Source organism: Taudactylus pleione, unplaced genomic scaffold (genome assembly GCF_031769625.1).
Source record: "Taudactylus pleione unplaced genomic scaffold, aTauple2 ptg000493l, whole genome shotgun sequence".
Taxonomy (NCBI): Eukaryota; Metazoa; Chordata; class Amphibia; order Anura; family Myobatrachidae; genus Taudactylus; species Taudactylus pleione.
Window position 1 is genome coordinate 131,667 of NW_028284895.1, and position 18,926 is coordinate 150,592.

Here is an 18,926-nt window from a genome sequence, read left to right on the forward strand (position 1 = left end):
TTATTACCATCTTGTGTCCAGTGGATTAAGCATTGCAATAAACTGCCAATATTGGTCCCTAAAGAGTTACATTAAGCTCTCCTTTAATCTGCGAGGTCGGTCAGTGACCACACGTTTATTGCTTTCATGCGGCAGTATGTTCCCAGATTGGAAAATGTGGTTTATACTGTCCCTATTTAAGGTGCGCACAATATAACGAACTGTGTATTAATTAGGATTTGTGAAATAGTCGCTGCTTTGACCCGACTCTGGATACTCCCACGCAGTAATTGAACCCTTTGCACCCGACTATTACTAGACTTTTCATATCTCATTAATTAGCCACTGTCGATGTGTACGAGGAAATTATGATGTGAGGTACAGATGCAGCACAATTTATTTTTCATGCAACATGAAAATATGGATCCGCAAATTTTCTAACCGACTGTTGCGTCATTAAATGTAATTGAAAGGAAACTGCACTTAAAGTGTCTGTATACAAGTAATTAAAAAATATATATATTATGTGGCCTTACCTAGTCTCTTTTTTTATATATTCCCAATTATTTACCACTTGTAAAGTAAATCAAAATATGCTGGCGATAAACAGCAGTCTCCATCATTGAATAGATCTTTATCAAATACAGCGATAGAAGTCATAGCAAAAATGTGTTAATTTTGTTTTTATTTTCCCTCCAAATAGCGTCTGCAAGGTGAAAAGGACCCAATGGATATCAACCAAGCGATTGAAGACCTTTTTCAAATCATACCCGGTGACCATAGTTTACTGAATCATAATCCGTACCGATGTCGAACTTGTGCCGTGGTGGGGAATTCCGGCAACCTAAAGGGCTCGCTGTACGGACGTGATATCGACGCTCATGATTTTGTTTTAAGGTGAGATTTGAAAGTCATTTTGCATTGTGCATAGTAATAGCAGGATCTGTGTCTTTATAGCTCTGCTTGGCGGGGCAGCTGCTCTGCTTGTGGCGTTGGCTGCTAGAACAGTATTAGGCAGACATGGGCGCTTCTCCCGCAATGTCTGGGAGGCTGCTGAATTTTGTAGACCCGGATGACATGACTAGCGGTGCGTCACGTCATCGCGGCCCCGACCTCCGCTGTACAATGGTACAAATCGCACCACTGAATTTTCCAAGTCATTTGGAAAGCGTGTGCTAATGTTTTGGAGCCCCCTGTAGGCCTCATAGTGTAGCTGCATGCGACAACCATCAAAAAGTCATTTTCCATCAAATGAGAACTAAGGGCCTCATTCAGACCCGGTCGCTAGCAGCCGTCCTCTCGCTATTGCCGATGTTTTCTAATCTGCGCAAACATTGGCAATAGCGTTGGGGAAGCGCTCGCTCGCCCGGCAAAGCCAGCCCAGTGTAATGAGTGACAGGAGAGGCTGTTTGTGGGTAGTAACAGGGGGAGTCCAGTAAAAACGGGGGAGTGGAGGTGCCAACGCAGGCTGAGTGTTTCAACGCCGTTTTTAAGGCGTGCATAATTAATGGGCAGCATCATAGTTCACGTCACTTGGCTGTTTTTTACATTGAAGTCCTCGCAGTGATTGCGGTAGGGCAAGGCAACCACAAGTGCTGCGTTAGCTTCCGATGGTGCTCGATGTATCAGTGTTTTAAGATACTTCCAGGAGATGACGTGCGCTAGTGGGCGGCTCTGTATGCTGTGATTCGCGGCTGCATACGCAGAGCGATCGCCCGCACAGCCGAAGTGGGTGTGCTTTTGTCTTGGCGAGCGATCGCATCCCATGACGTCAATTTTAAAAATTAGCATACCCGGGATGTGAGCGGCCGCAACATGCGAGCGGGTCTGAATCAGGCCCTGAGCCTTGAAGAGAGATCAAGCGGACGTAGATAAAGTACCAACCAATCAGCTCCTAACTGCCACTTTGCATGATGCGTTTAAAAAAGCGACAGGAGCCGATGGGTTGCTGCTTTTTATCTCCATCCACTTTATCTCTCTCCAAGGATTAGTACATAGACCCCCCTCAGTCTCTTCTCCAAACCAGGAGGCAGGGGGGTGTGGCTGGACAAAATATCACAAACCACCGTCAAGAGATTATGGCCTGTGATTGGCTCTTCTGCTCACACCCCTCCCTGACACTATTTAAAGGTAATTGAACAACATTAATTTGCTCATTTCTGCAGAGCCCCAGAAAAAAAAAATTGTTGCCTGAGGCTTGGAAAAGAGGAACCTTCGGGAATGTGTTTCTCAGGTGGTACTGCCACATTATGTTACATGTAGAAAAATGAGCTTAAAACCGTTTAGCGGAGAAGTAAACCGTAATTACGATACTTAGGTGATATATTTACCCCAACATAGATTTATCCTGCCACCCACAGACAAGATATAGGAACGCCGGCCGACGCACTGCAGTGCCTGTACGTCTCTGTCCCTCCAAAGATTAGGATCTAAAGAGTGGCAGGTCGGACAGGCTGCAGTGAATGCTGGGACTTGTTTCATTGAAGCAATTAACGGCTGGAGGCATCAGGTTGCGTATGCCGGGGTTTGTTAATGAGATATTGGTTGTCTGTGCTGCAGAACCACAAAGCACTGTTACAAATCTCTCTTCTCTTGCGAGGAAATGAAACCTCATTCAGCATTCGTCCTGTTTCTAGACCACTCTGTGGGAAATGAAAATGTCAAACAATGTCTGATGCAATTATGTCTCATCTTTCCCCAAATCTACTTATAGCTCCGGGTCACCCAGCCTCTTCCCTGTTGATGCTCCTGTGTAATATTATTATATATAAAATAATGAAGGAGCGTTCTCCAGCAGCTATCTATGGTAGTTTAATAAAAAATAAAAAAAAGAGCTTTCCGTCATTGTGTTTATTTGCTGTACAGACTGACATCCTTTTATTTAGGTTTATTAAACATACGGCAGTGTGATTGGATATGTAAGGCGGCGGCTCTCTGCAACGCAGCTTGTTGCCGCAGCCGTGTCGGATTTCCCAATAACATTATTTATGGTTACGGTCCTTTCCTGATAACGTCCGACGCCTGGGGGATATGTATCACACCGTGTAGAGAGAAAGTACCAACCAATCAGCTCCTGATATTTTACAAACACAGGGGCTCTATTTACGAAGGCTTGGATGGAGAAGAAATGAACGGAGATAATGTACCAGCCAAACAGCTCCTAACTGCCATGTCACACTCTGTGTGGCGGGATGTACCAAAGGCGAAAATGCGGTAAAACTCCCAAAAATTCAGTTTTCGGGGGTTTTACTGCATTCCCCAAATGTACTAAGCATTCTGGTGCTTCGTCCCAATGGGCGTTGCCCAGTAGAAGCCTATGGACTTGTTATCGGGACGCTCCCCCTTGGGAGGGATCCGATCGGATCTCCCATCAGCCCCTGCGCCGGCATCCATCGCATGCGCAGAAGGACACCAGGGTGTTGAACTCGGAAGTCCCTCTGTCCAGAGCCATCGTAAAGGACAGTTCTTATCGGGAGAGCTGTCCTTTGCGATATTTCTTGGTCCATACCGCGGTATGTACCTGAAGACGGGGGATGTACCGCATCCCGGGTGCGATGCTTAGTACATCCCGCCCTGTGCTTGAAAAATGACAGGAGCTGGTTGGCTGGTACTTTATATCTGTTCACTTTATCCCCAAGTACATAGACCCCATAGCCTGTAAAATGACAGGAGCTGATTGGTTGGTACTTTATCACTCTCCACTTTCTCTCCAAGGTTTGATACATCTCACCCCCTATTTGAAAACAATGACCCTTTTTTTATTTCGATTGGTTTATTATCAGGCATTGCAGTCCTTTTTGAGCCAACATAAGGTTACAAGAAGGCGTAATCGTGTTAGGAAGGAGAACACTGTAGTGAGTAACATGAATTATGAATTTTATTGGAAAGAATCACTCTTTCCAGGCGATCCTGCTCAGGGCCGTGCTCTCAGTCTGGCCACATAAAATGATCTCAGAATTCAAAAGAACAAGGAAAATAGAAGGGTTGATACCGGTGATTTATTAAGGAATAAATTCATCATTCCCTAATATTACACAACTTATTTGCCTACAGTGTTTCGCTGCCTGGATCTGTCGCTGCTAACTTGCCAACAAGATGTGTGTGTATATAATAAAGGCAGTTTTCATATGAATCAAGTTATTAAATATATATATATATTTTTTTTTACTAAAGATCTATTTATATAATGCTGTTGCTTTTGCTTGAAGTAAATACAAACCTCTCCTACGAATATAAATGTCCTTGTTATACATATTGCTGCAGTAATTAAGTGATCTGACTTTATATTGCCTGTCTCTCAGGATGAACCACGCTCCCACGGCAAGATATGAGAGTGACGTGGGGAACCGAACCACTCACCACTTTACATACCCGGAGAGCGCCCGGGGCCTGAAGGACAACGTCACCATGGTCCTCGTGCCTTTCAAGGTCCTGGATCTGCAGTGGGTGGTCAGTGCGCTCACTACTGGTACTATCAACTTGTAAGTTAAATGCACCAACACACTGCAGTCCTATTTTCTGTGTTATCAGAGTGCTGGGACCATCTCAGTCAGCGATACCATAATCCCATTAGCCGTGTATTTGCATTAGTAATGTGTTGCTTGCTATGCAGTCATACACTGTCCCTGCTCGGCCAACGCTGCTGTTTAGATTTCCTCTTACAAGAGTGGTGTCACGCTGAATGAGAATCTTACAGGGCTGTCACAGTTATGTTCTAGTGCATTAGTAAGGGCCCTTACCCACTGGCATTAGATGAATGTTAATAGTGATCTCCAGAGCCATAATTAGACATATTGGTGCCCTGGGCGAAAATGAGCATGGGGCGGCTATAATGAGGTGGCAGGGAATAGAAGGTGGGTGGCAAATAATTGTGGTTGTTTGGGGCTGGAAGAGGGATGGTGGCAGATCATAGCGGTGACTGGCAAAGGGTGGCAGATAGTGGGGTGACTGGTAGGTGGTGGCAGGACATAGGAGGATGGCAGACAATGGTGGCTGGCTAGGGGTGGGAGATCATACTAGTGACTGGCAAGGGGTGGCAGGGCATTGAAGGAGGATGGCAGACAATGGTGGCTTGCTAGGGTTGGCAGATCATACCGGTGACTGGCAAGGGGGTGGGCAGATAGTGAGGGTGGCAGGGGATAGAAGGAGAGTGGCAGATAATTGGGGGTGACAGAGGGAGGGTGATGGATCATAGCTGTGACTGGCAAGGGGTGGCAGACAGTGGGGGTTGCAAGGCATAGAAGGAGGATGGCAGACAGTGGTGGCTTGCTAGGGTTGGCAGATCATAGCGGTGACTGGCAAGGGGTGGCGAATCACAGCGGTATGCAAGTTGTGGCATAGGGATGGTGCAGATCATAGCTGTGACTGGCAAGGGGTGGCAGATAGTGGGGTAACTGGCAAGAGTTGGAAGATTGTGGGGGTGGCAGGGGAAAGAAGGGTGGTAGATAATGGTGGCTGGCAGGGGTTGGCAACCCCTGGCCCTTAGTACCTGGCACAGGGGGGCTTTCAGGCGGCTCCATTTATTCCTAGATTGCAGTTAAGGGACGTCAGGGCATGAAACGCATCCATTTCTGATAATCACAGCACTTACCAGACCCGGCTGCCCCTAGTGTCTGTGACTGGACAGACTCACTGACACAGTGACCGTTACTAACTGTAACATCTTGAAGCCACCCGGCTGCGCCCAGGTTACAGCTCCTCTCTCGGCAGTCGACACTGCCAGGAGGTGGGGTTTCAGGGATGCCCACCCCTCAACGTCCGCCTATACAACCTCACACAGAGCGGACCACGGCCCTGCATAGACGGAGTCAGGTGCACCACTAGTGACCTACATCGCAGTGGGCGTCCGGCAAATAGAGATTGTGGAGGCAGCCAATTTTGCCCCAGGGCAATTTGTGCTTTGTGCGGCGCCACCGGTCACACCACCCTCACCACGGCCATGGTGATTGCCGTTGAATGCTTGTAATCAGTTGGGGGTTGCATCTAATATTATATTTACCTAGACAGCAATAAGTGTTTGTGGTCAATAATCGGCAGCAGTTGCATTATACGTGTGAGCAGAATGGTATAAAAATAATCTAGTTGAGGAATTCGTTACAGCAAAAATAATAAATAAAAAGTGTATCTGTATGCTAAACACTACGCACGCAGATACACCCGCAGTCGCTCACAGAATATAGGCATGCTGCATATCATTATAATCTCATCACTGTGCGAATAAGACTCATTTGAAGGTAAAAAAATCGCACAAAAGACGCTCAGCGCTTCAGAGTCACACCACGCAATGGCGCGACTAGAAGGGCTGTTTAACGTGCAAGGAGGCTCGATGTATGAGGACAACTGTGCTCAACCATGGATATCTCTAAAACATGAACTGTTGGAGAGCCTTGAGGACCGCGCTTGGGAACCTCTGGCCTAAGTGCTTAATTCCTATTTGTTGGGATAGCTTTTGGAAGCTATAATTATGTGCCGCCCATAGTGCCATCAGAACTTGCCATTGGTCACAAGATGCTGCGATATTACTTTCAGTTGCGTGTTGTGAATTATTATCACCTGAGTGCGTTTGCCACGCTTTTGGCGACTATAAGAGTATTCATGTTGGTTAAGGGATACCGATGCCAAGGATCCTGACAGGGTTAGGATAGCGACACATGTCGGTCAGTATCCTAACCCTCCCCTTCTCCCTAACCCTCCCTTCTTGGTGCCTAAACCTAACCACCCCGTACCCTAAACCTAACCCACTCCCTAGTGCCTAACCCTAACCCTCTCCCTAACCCCAATACTTACTGTCGGGACGCCGGCTCCAGGATACTGAAAGATGTCGGGTTTCCAGCTCCGGCATCCTGACTGTCTGGAATTTGACCTGATCCCGATTATTCAGCACCAAAGCAGGCTGGAATATGTAGTTCCACAATAGATGGTGGAGGGGGTTTCTCAGTAGGTTAGACAAAAACATTTGGGCAGATGTTTTGTCCGGATGTCCTGCTCACCAAACTATGCCAGATCCAGCGAGAAAGCCCTTCTATTGGAATTCGGTTATACATTGGGCATAAAAAGTGGAACTCTAGGTGCGTCACAATGCGCTATTTGCGGTTGAGTGAGAATTCCACTTATGACGCCACACACTGAAAAGGGCTCCAAAGATTTATTTCTGTAAGGGTTAAAATGTAATAGTTCGGGAGAAAAGAGGGACAATCAAATTTGGGGACAGTCGTGCAATATTCAGTATCTATCATAGATTATTCTTGTGCTAACGTCTTTCTTTGTACCAACCAGACCTAAAACACTGAACAGTTTATGCTGCAAATTGAACATTCATACACTGTTATTCTATTTCTCTATTCTGAGAAGGTGCCTTGGGATTTATTACAATGCAGTGTATATACCGATCTTGGTTCTCTTTATAAAAAAAATATATATACTGTGTCCCCTTTTGTGGTGTGACAATGAGTCCTGTTTGACTTGGTTCATTAGCTGGAAGTGGCTGCCTTGGGACTTAGAACGCAGCTCCTGCATGATTGAATTACAGGTCACAGTCACACAGCTGGTTCCCAATAAACTCACCACTAAACCCTTATTAGGAGTAATAAGAACAATGATCCGTCTTTTCAGATGAAGACTTTCCTTTAGGTGCCCTCATGATGTGTAACAAGAGGCCATTGTGCCTTGCAAAAATGTCATGTGAATCTCCCATTCATGCCTCCCGGTCTGAACTTCACATGGAGTCAGTAGCTGGGCTTTGTGATGGTTGGTAAATAATGGCAGCGAGAGACGTACGGGAGACCGGAATTTCAGTCTTGCTGCCTGGGCGTTGTCTATGAGTCTCACTAGGTCTAGGCTCCGGAGTTTAATCGCAAGCTCAACTGGGCAGACAGTCTGCATATTAACGTGGAAAATAAAGGTTTCAGTTGACATACACAATTGAATTTTGCAATATTTGATCTCATTTGAAAAGAATATCAATTCCTAATTCTTAAAGGGGCGGGTACAGTGTCTGACTGGGGCATGAAAGGCCCACTGGGGGGAACGCAGTGATGGAGGCCCATACTTAGGGGTGTGGCCAGACTCCAGAGGGGGTGTGGCCAGCCTTCAAAGAGGCTTGGCTAGCAATTAGATTGTGCATGGACTGAGCCCCTTAAAAATGTGTATATATAGTAAATACTTCTAGTGCATTCATGATAATGTACTAGATTAATAACAGCAATTCTACACATTGTAGAACATACACCATAGTCTTGTGCAATATAATGTAGCATGTGTATAGTTCAAGTGAACCTAATCCCTAGAGCAGGGGGTGGGGGATTCCCCTGTACCCCTGTGGGCCAGTCCGACTCTGGGCGGGTATGTACTAAGCATCACATTGCTGATACGGTACATCCCGCCACTTATTGGGGACATACTGGCGTTGATAACGCCAGTATGTACCTAAAAATATGCGCAAAGGAGTGACTTCCAGGTTTGTGAGCCAGAAGTCTCTCTGCACATGCGACGTAGGGGTCTGTTTATCATTAGAACCCCATTTTGATGTTAGAACTAAAATTCTATTGTTGCGATTTAACAAAAAAGTCTTGTAGGGGCAGCGCAGTGATGCTTGACTGCCCCGTCGTTGCTGATCTGCGGTAGGATCAGGAACGACGGTAACTGTTTTATTGGGCAAATCTCTCATGTGCATAAGATGGATAATTACAAAAAACAACTCCTCCATAATAGAGGTATGGCCGACGCAAGATCGAATAGTGGAAGTGATACCGCCTTCACAACACGCCTGCGATGGTATGTAGCCATCACAAGGTAACAATGGTTGCATAGCGTGCATGTACGTTTGACAGTGGAAACTTGAGCAATGGTGCATTGGAATCGGTGTCCGCAGCTGAACTGAATTAATGCAGCCGTCGGATAAAGGTGTGCAAAGATTGCCAACCATTACACTCCCGGTAGAAAATGGACAAACCGTTGCCACTGAGCCGGGAACAATGAAAGTTGCTAGCCTTCCCTACGCTATAAAAATGAATTTTTTTTTTTTGAAATTAAAACAAATGTTTTTAGATATTGCTGATATATTTTGAGAACAAAAGTATTTTTATAAGGCTCTGTCATCGCCATCCTGAGAAACAGACTCTGTATTGCGATGATACAAGTTCCGCCACGATACTCGTTAAATACACTTCCCATAACGAGACATGGGTAACCTGTTGCCAGCGAAAGGCAGCAAATCTTCCAGGCGGCCGGGTTGGCGATGTGTTAGAATCCTTATGCAGCATAACAGTCCAGGCATCTTTTAATGGAGGTTTAAGCCTTTGCATTGCGCTAGTGTGTGTGATCTACTAACCATCTATTTAATTACTAGAAAAACCATATGGCGACTTCACTTCCCCAACATTTACATGTATTGGCTCTTATAATATATATTTCCTGTCGTGCTGATTTATGAAATCTCCATGATTGCGTCTCTGCGTACTGATTTTTCATTTATATATTTTTTGTATTGTTAAATACATTGGCATTTAATCATCGGTTGCAGGAGCCTGAACGCTGGAAAGAACAAGCTTAAATGAGTTAGGGGAGAGTCTTATTCCTGGATGCCTGCAGAGGCATTAACGTGGGGTTTACTCCCCCCTAGTGGACATAAATAAGGCTGCAACTCATTGGTTCAACTGGTTTTGTCTTTTTAGAATGAATAGAAAGTTTAATAGTTTTTCGCAACCAAGACAACGTAAAAAAAAACCTTGGGCCTGATTCAGAGCCGCTCGTAAGCGGCCGCTCGTTCGTTCCGAGCGATGTTTGCCCAACTGCGCATGCGTACGGATCGTTATACGCATGCGCTAACCAGTCAGTGCGGACGAAATTCATGTGCTCGCAAAATAGCGAATGCCTGCTAATTTGATTGACAGAAAGAGGCGTATGTGGGTGGTAACACGGGAAGGTGCTTGAAAACGGGGAGTGGAAATCAGAACGCAGGCGTGCTTAAAGGTCAAAACGGGCGTTTTATGGGTGTGCATATTTAAAACAGCAGCGTCATTGACCACGTCACTGGGTTATTTTATAGCCAGAACTGCTCGCAAAATTGTGGTAGCAAACACCAGCCCCAAGAATAGCGAGCAGTTCGTACCCTGGTCGATGTACTCGATTAATCTAATAAATAGCGGACATGACGTAGGATGCGAGCGGCCAGGGGGCGTATTTTTTCAAAAAACGAACGCAAGTTTTGTTCGCTCGTTCAGACATAGAGGCGTGAACAGACCGCAAAGAGCGAACGGTTCATTTGAATAGCCACCCCTTGTTTTAGAACGAACGACCGCAAATAGCGAGTGGCTCTGAATGAGGGCCCTTGTTCCTTCTTTCCACATTAGACAAGTTTGTAATACAAAAAGTAATGTGAAAGTTATAAATTATAATTACATTTGTCGGGATATTCTACTGACTGTGCATTAAACAAAAGGCTGAGTGGTCCCTCCTGCCTTGCTTTGGTTCCTCGCTATTTATGTATGATATTTGTAATTGTAACAAGTATAAAATCCTATCTCTCGTCGTATACTGTACATTACTACTTTATCCTATAACGACACTGCCTTCAACCCATATGTATCTAAATGAATGTTGGGGGTTGCATTTACGTTTGTTCGGGGATACCATGTCTAATATCGCTGATCTGCATAAAGCTGTGCAAGCACTGGATATTCGTATATTCCGATCAGCCCCGGTGTCCCCAGAATCCCAGAGCAGACACAATGGCAACGTCAGAACACCCAGCAAAGATAACACTATTCAAACACACACATATATATATATATATATATGTGTGTGTGTGTGTATATATATATATATGTATCTTGTTAATGTGTATTTTTTTTTCTCGTTGTATAGTACATATGCGCCAGTGCCACGCAAAATCAACGTCTCCAAAGACAAGGTAAATTGGTTTCATTCTATTTATTTACTTTATTGTATCAGAGAATAATGCGCCTGACTTTTAGAAACACAATGCGCCGATAGGGCAATGTGCGGTCTCCCACATCAGCCAATCGCATCATTGCTCTCGTCTGTAGTTTTAAGGCATCAGTGGTTAGCACGTGAGGAACACTGGTTGAAGGTCAGAGGGAAATGTGCATGCATGTGTGCGTCTTATTATTTGGGCTTTGCAAGTTAATGTGTGTATAACAAGTACTGTACCTATAATGCATATATTCAAGGGCTAAACGTGGCATGGTTAAACCGCATGACAAAATTTAGTGGATAGTACCCAATCTCCCTGGGCAGTGGTGAGTAGCCCCAATAGGACCAGCGTATGCTCACAGGACGCCTTGCACTCTGCCCTTGGGTGGGTGACCTGGCATTGCCGGACTGCCCCCCCCCCCCCCCCCTCTGGGCCCGGTAAGAACTGCACCTTCGTCACTGCACACATTATATATTTCTACTTCAGGGTCCATAGGGTATCCACAGGATACCTTGGGGGTATAGGTGTGACGTCAGTCGCAGGGCACCAAAGAGTTAAGCTTTCAGCCTCCCAGGATGCACTAGGTCCCCCTCCTATACCCCGCCCCCGGGCCAAGGCACCTCAGTTTAGTTTGGTGCCCGGCCGGAGTCGGGTGCACCTGTTGGAGTGGGGGCTAGAAGAGCCCCTGAAGCTTATTCTTCATGCAGCTGTGGCTGCACAACTGGATGTACAGCATGGACAGTCAGTCCTGACGTCCATGCTGTCTTCCCTACACCCCGCCGGTACCAGAACGCCGGTACTGATCCGGGGATGCTGGTGGGCGTCTGGGGTCACAGCTAGCGGTGACCCCAGATGCTCCGGACCATGGCCGGATTCAAGGGGGACAGAGGTAAGCAGCGGGGTCCCGCGGTGGGTCCCCGCTGATCACATGGTCCTAAGTCCCCAGGCAGGGGGCTCCCTGGGGACTGGCTGCAGCGTGGAGCCAGGCGACCAACCTGCGCTTCCACTACCCCCTGGGACAGCGGACTGCAGCAGAGCGGTAGGACTGCAGCAGAGCGGTAGCACTGCGGCGTCCCAGGGGTTAAATGCATGCCAGGGGAGCGCGCCTTCCCTGTCTCACAGCCGGCGCCTCCCCCGCTGCACACAGCCCTCTCTGCATGCTGCCGACTGGTCCTGTGGCAGCGCTCCTCCCCCAGGCCAGCCTCCCCTCTGCTCCTCGGCGGCCATCTTCTCCAGAACGCATGGTGAACGCTGCTGGAAGCGCTGGACGGAAGCATCGTGGTCTGGGTCCCCCCGCATACCTCTCCTCCGCTGTGGTCAGGTCTGTGTATGCAGCGCTGTGTCCTACCAGGCCCTGTGTCTGTGTAGTTGAGTGATCAGCGCTGTTAGTGCAGGAATTGTTATTTCTCTGCATTGTATGTGACTGTGCTAGCGCTGCTGCCTGTAATCTTTTCTTCATCTAAACTGTCAGCTTTATTACTGTCCCTGTTCTTTCTGCTAAAGCCCTTGCGGTGCGGTGCTGCAGGGTGGTCTCTCGCCTATTTAATACTTAATTGGTGAGAGAGGTCACATACGTGGTGCCATCATGTCTGAAAGTGATTTTCCCCTCCGGCTACAGTGTACCACGTGCAAAGTACCGTTAGCGGAGGGGGAGGGTAGCGCGGAGGGCCTTTGCCGGCAGTGTTTGTCCATGGCGCGGCCTATTACGGTTACAGCACCGGTACAGGAGCCGCCCTGGGCTTGTTTCGCTCAGGCGTTAACAGCTTTAGTGGGCCAGTTAGCTCCGCAGCCCGCGTTTACTCCGATGGGTTTGTCCCAGCAGTCTGTGGTGTCGTCACCCATGCAGGGGTTCCCACGACAATTGGTGGTACCCCACAGTCTCCCTATTTCCCCGCTCCCGGGTTCTCAGGAGCCAGCGTGGGTTAACTCCCTGACGAGTTCTGTACAGCACTTGTCGGATGTGTTGCAAGGGGAGTCTGTGATGCGGCCTCATAAACGGCCGGTGGCGTCTCTGTCCGCTCCTTATGAGGATGACGAAGGGACGTCTGATGATGGGGAGATTCTAGATCCTTACGATCAGGAACCTCTCCATACTAAGGACGCTGATGCTAAGTCCAAAGTATATATTCCTGGACTTATTCGGGCGGTCCGCACAGCCTTGGTGATTGAGGACGAAGTTCCCCCAGCGGCTAAATCTAAGTATGCCTTTTTCAAAGATGTGAAGGGCGATGCCACAGTCTTTCCTCTTTCGGGTCAGTTGGTGGACCATTTAGAGGAGGCGTGGAAACAACCTGGCAAAAGATACCAGCCGCAGAGACGCCTGGCGGTGGCTTATCCGTTCGCGGATAATTATTTTGCGAAGTGGGAATCCCCTCCACAGGTGGATTCTCACGTGACCCGTCTTGTCCGTAGTGCCACATTGCCGATGCCATCCATGTCCTCCCTTAAGGATGCTACGGACCGCAAGGTAGAAATCTGCCTGAAGTCCGCTTATTCCCTTGCAGGGGGGGCAGCACGGCCGGCTATGGCCATTTGCTGGGTTGGCAGAGCGATGGAGCGCTGGGCGGATTCATTAGAGGCTTCTTTTGAATCCGACTGTCTGGCCGATCAGGCGGAGTTGATTGGCAATCTCCGTGATTCGGCCACCTACATCAACGAGGCGGCTCTAGACATTAGTACTCTGGTGTCTAGAATTTCTTCAGCAGCGGTAGCTGCTCGTCGCACCTTGTGGCTGCGATCCTGGAAGGCGGACGCAGATTCCAAGAAAGGTCTGGAAGCGTTGCCGTTTACCGGAGAAGTTCTCTTCGGTCCGGATCTGGATAAGATTGTGGCCACGCTGGCGGCAGCCAAATCTGCCTGTCTCCCGTCGGCCGCTGCTCCTTCTGGTTCGGGACCATCGTCCTTTCGGTCATCTAGGGCCCAGGGCAGGCCCAAACCACAGTCGTTTCCTCGACAGGCTGGCCCTAAGAAATCGGTCAAGCCCCGGAAGCAGGCATGGAGTACCAGACGTCCGGCCCCCAAGCCAGATGACAAGCCTGCGGCCTGACGGTCCGGGCCTCCCTTTGGGGGATCCCAGGGTGGGAGGCCGCCTGCTACAGTTCGCCCAGTGTTGGTCGACCACTACGACAGACACTTGGGTTCTGGAGGTGGTTTCTCACGGATACGCCCTCTCCTTCCGGCACAGACCCCCGGCTCGCTTCTTCACCACGGGTCTCCCATCAGACCGGAACAAGGCTACGGAGCTGCGGAAGGTATTGCACACTATGCTCCAGGCTGGAGTTATAGTGGCGGTTCCATTCTCCCAGAGGGGCCAGGGTTTCTATTCAAATCTATTTTTGGTACAGAAACCCAATGGGTCATATCGTCCGATTCTCAACCTCAGAGCACTCAACAAGTCTTTGCGGGTCCCGAAGTTTCGGATGGAGACCCTACGGTCCATCATTCTGGCGCTGGAACCTGGGGACTACTTGGTGTCATTGGACATACAGGACGCTTACCTGCATGTCCCTATTCTTTGGCGCCATCAACAGTTCCTCAGGTTCGCAATCAGCAGCGACCACTTCCAGTTTCGGGCGTTACCTTTTGGCCTGGCAACAGCACCACGTGTTTTCACCAAGGTGATGGCGGTCATGGCGGCTTCTCTGCGGCTGCAGGGAGTCCGCATGTTGCCGTATTTGGACGACCTGTTATTGGTGGCAGGATCTCCAGAGCTCCTGTTACGCCACTTGGACCTGACCATTGCACTGCTGCAACGGCACGGCTGGCTAATCAACTGGCAGAAGTCCACTCTAATCCCGTCTCGGAGGATTCTGCATCTTGGAGGCTTATTGGACTCGGGACAGCAAAGGATCTTCGTGACGGAGGACAAGATCTCTGCTTTACAGTCAAGGGTGCGCAGTTGTCTGCACAGCCGCCGGGTGTCCTTACACTCGGCGATGAGGTTACTGGGCTCCATGGTGTCGGTGTTCGACATGGTGGAATACGCCCAGTTTCACTCCAGACCTCTGCAGCACCTGATCCTGTCCAAGTGGAACGGGCTGACTCAGTCTCTGAAGTCCCAGACGATTGTGCTCACCCAGGAGGTTCGCCTGTCCCTTACGTGGTGGTTACAGACGACCCACCTCAACAAGGGACGTCCGTTCTGGGTTCCAAATTGGGTCCTGTTGACAACGGACGCCAGTCTTCGGGGCTGGGGAGCAGTTTCGGGTCCACACTTGTTCCAGGGCAGGTGGACGCCGACAGAAGCGGAGCTTCCAATAAATATCTTGGAACTCCGTGCGGTCTTCAATGCTCTCCAGCAGGCACAGCGGTTTCTCCAGGGTCGCCCGGTGCAGGTCCAGTCGGACAACGCTACCACCGTGGCCTACATAAACAGGCAAGGAGGAACTCGCAGTCGGGCGGCTCTCGTAGAGGTCTCTCGGATCCTGGTTTGGGCGGAGCGCAATCTTCCGGCCATATCAGCGGTCTTCATCCTGGGAGTGCTCAATTGGGAGGCGGACTTTCTAAGTCGCCAGGACGTTCATCCGGGGGAATGGTCCCTGCACCCGGACGTTTTTCAACTACTGGTGGACAGGTGGGGTCTTCCAGAAATCGACCTCATGGCGTCCCGGCACAACAACAAGTTGCCGGTGTACGGGTCTCGCACAAGAGACGAAGGGGCGTCTCTGGTGGATGCTCTGTCCGTCCGGTGGACGTTCCGGTTCGCATACCTGTTCCCTCCGGTCTCCCTTCTTCCACGGGTAATCCGGGAATTCAAACAGGAAGGAGGGACGCTCCTGTTGATAGCTCCCGCGTGGCCCAGACGGCACTGGTTCTCAGACCTTCAGGGTCTGTCCGTGGACATTCCTCTGCGGTTGCCGCTACGACCGGACCTTCTGTCTCAGGGTCCTTGCCTTCACCCGGACCTGACTCGGCTGTCTTTGACGGCGTGGCTGTTGAGACGGCCATGCTGAGGTCCCGGGGGTTTTCCAGCTCTGTGGTGCGTACCATGTTGCGAGCTCGGAAACCGTCTTCCGCGAGGATATACCATCGCGTGTGGCATACGTTCTTCCAGTGGTGTCGACCGAGAGGTTATGCACCGCGGGAGTTTCGTCTGTCTCGGATTCTCGCCTTCCTGCAAGCGGGACTAGATCATGGGCTTCGCCTTGCTTCTTTGAAGGTACAGGTTTCGGCCCTATCTGTCTGGTTTCACCGTAGGATTGCTACAATCCCGGATGTGCGCACCTTTATGCAGGGTGTTCTCCGCATTCAGCCGCCCTTTGTTCCACCTGTGGCGCCTTGGGATTTGGCTGTGGTCCTGAGGGCTCTCCAAGGACCGCCGTTTGAACCACTGGGCTCAGTGGATCTTAAATGGCTAACAGCTAAGACTGTTTTCCTTCTGGCCATTGCTTCGGCCAGACGTGTTTCTGAGTTAGGGGTTCTTTCTTGTAGACCCCCTTTCTTGGTTTTTTATGGTAACAGGGCAGTGCTCCGCACTCGGCCCGAGTTTCTTCCCAAAGTTGTTTCCCAGTTTCATATTAACGAGGAAATAGTTGTTCCGGCCTTTAACTCACCGGGTCTTTCCGTGGGTGAGGCCTCTTTGGATGTTGTGCGGGCCTTAAGGACTTATGTTGACCGCACTTCTTCGTTTAGGAAGTCGGACGCTTTGTTTGTCCTCTTTGGCTTCCGTAAAAAGGGTTGGCCTGCTTCAAAGCAAACTTTGGCAGCCTGGATCAGTATGGCTATTTCTGAAGCTTATCTTCATGAAGGCCTACCGGTCCCTCCTTCTCTGAAGGCTCATTCCACTAGGTCTGTGGGTCCTTCGTGGGCAGCTCGACGTGGTGCCTCGGCAGTTCAGATCTGCAAGGCTGCTACGTGGTCTTCTGTCCATACCTTCGTGAGGTATTACAGGTTTGACACCTTCGCCTCTCAGGATGCTTCCTTCGGGCGGCGGATTCTCCTTTCTGCACAGGAGCGTCCCCACCCTTAAAGGATACTGCTTTGGGACATCCCCAAGGTATCCTGTGGATACCCTATGGACCCTGAAGTAGAAAATATGAGATATGGTAAGAACTTACCCTTGTTATCTCTATTTCTACGAAGTCCATAGGGTTCCACAGGACTCCCGCCCTGTCGCACCTGTGCTGCAGATGGGCTTTGCTCTGGTCACCGGTTTTCCGTCTCCCTCTGGTGAGAATGTGATTCTTGTATGTGTCCAGATCTTTGTTCTCTCTCTTCCTTCTCCTCCTCCGGCCTATGGCTTGGTAACTAACTGAGGTGCCTTGGCCCGGGGGCGGGGTATAGGAGGGGGACCTAGTGCATCCTGGGAGGCTGAAAGCTTAACTCTTTGGTGCCCTGCGACTGACGTCACACCTATACCCCCAAGGTATCCTGTGGAACCCTATGGACTTCGTAGAAATAGAGATAACAAGGGTAAGTTCTTACCATATCTCATATTTTTCTATATAAGGAGAAGGATGATATTTGATACCCGCACCTGGTTTTGCTGTGAAGAATCGGGGGAAGAGTCATTAGCTATGTGTTGGGGGAGGAGGAAAGGGATATATGAACTAGGCTAGAGGACCCAGCGCCTTATTCCCGGGGGCTTCCCACATTGATGGCCCAGGCCCTCTCTTCCTTGGTCATATGTTGCGGTAGCCATTCGCTTGCAGCGCTGTAGGGCCAGTCTTGGTATTTCTGTATATGGTTTATATAAATATTTGCATCCATAGTATCCTGTTCACTTGATGCCACTTTAATAACAGCGAGTTAGCGGTTTTACCTTTTTAGCCAGGCTTCTAGAATAGAGATTACAGCACTTACTTGGGAACAGGTCACACTTTCTGGTGTCATTTTAATTTCAACACTTTCCTGCGTTACTGTGTATTCTAAACTAGAGATGAGCGGTTCGGATTCTGTGGAATCCGAACCGCTCCGAACATTGGGGATCCGAGTCCACCCGAACCATGTTCGGGTGTTCACCGCCTGACTCGGATCCCCGTTCGGGGCCGAACGGCGGCCGCCTGATGTCGGATTCTCACTAGAGAATCCGACATCAGGTCTCCTCGCGTGTAGGGCAGAGCGCAGTGATAGCGCTCTGCCCTACACAGACACAGACACACAGCCGCCAGCGGCAGCTGTGTGTTTGTTACAGCAGCCAATGAGAGTCACACAGACTCTCATTGGCTGCTGCACGGAGGGAGCCGGCTGGAGCTCACACATGAGCTCCGTCTTCCGGCTCCCTCCTCAGCGTGTGACAGAGCGGACGGCGCGGGAGCGGGGATACAGGTAAGTTTTTATTTTTTTACTTGTCAAAGGTCCGGGGGCGCTACTGGGGGGGGGGGGTCTGCACTACTGGGGGGGTCTGCTACTGGGGGGGGCTATACTACTGGGGGGGCCATACTACAGAGGGGCCTGCTACTGGGGGGGCTATACTACTGGGGGGGGTCTGCACTACTGGGGGGGGGTCTGCTACTGGGGGAGGCAATACTACTGGGGGGGCCATACTACAGAGGGGCCTGCTACTGGGGGGGGCTATACTACTGGGGGGGGGTCTGCTACTGGGGGGGCCATACTACTGGGGGGGATCTGCACTATTGGGGGGCCATACTACAGAGGGGCCTGCTACTGGGGGGGGGCTATACTACTGGGGGGGTCTGCACTACTGGGGGGGGTCTGCTACTGGGCAGGGCTATACTACTGGTGGGGCCATACTACAGAGGGGCCTGCTACTGGGGGGGCTATACTACTGGGGGGGGTCTGCTACTGGGGGGGCCATACTACTGAGGGGCCTGCTACTGGGGGGGGCCATACTACTGGGGGGGCCTACTACAGGGGGGGCCATACTACAGGGGGGGGCCCATACTACAGGGGGGGCTACTACTGGAGCAGCCTACTACTGGGGGGGCCTGCTACTGGGGCAGCCTACTACTGGGGGAGCCATACTACTGGGGGGGCATACTACTGGGTGGCATGCTAATGGGGGGCATACTACTGGGGGGGGCCTGCTAATGGGGGACATACTACTGGGGGGGCC

The 18,926-nt window shown here is 49.9% G+C and overlaps 1 protein-coding gene across 1 annotated transcript in view; it reads left to right on the plus strand.

Annotated features, from left to right (window-relative positions):
• ST3GAL1 (ST3 beta-galactoside alpha-2,3-sialyltransferase 1) overlaps positions 1-18,926 on the plus strand; it is a 133,625-nt gene that overhangs the window by 106,261 nt on the left and 8,438 nt on the right. Inside the window, exons 4-6 of the mRNA XM_088449702.1 lie at positions 683-876; positions 4,281-4,460; positions 10,843-10,888. Of these exons, the coding sequence (XP_088305828.1) occupies positions 683-876; positions 4,281-4,460; positions 10,843-10,888 (420 nt within the window). The remainder of the gene's footprint in view (positions 1-682; positions 877-4,280; positions 4,461-10,842; positions 10,889-18,926) is intronic.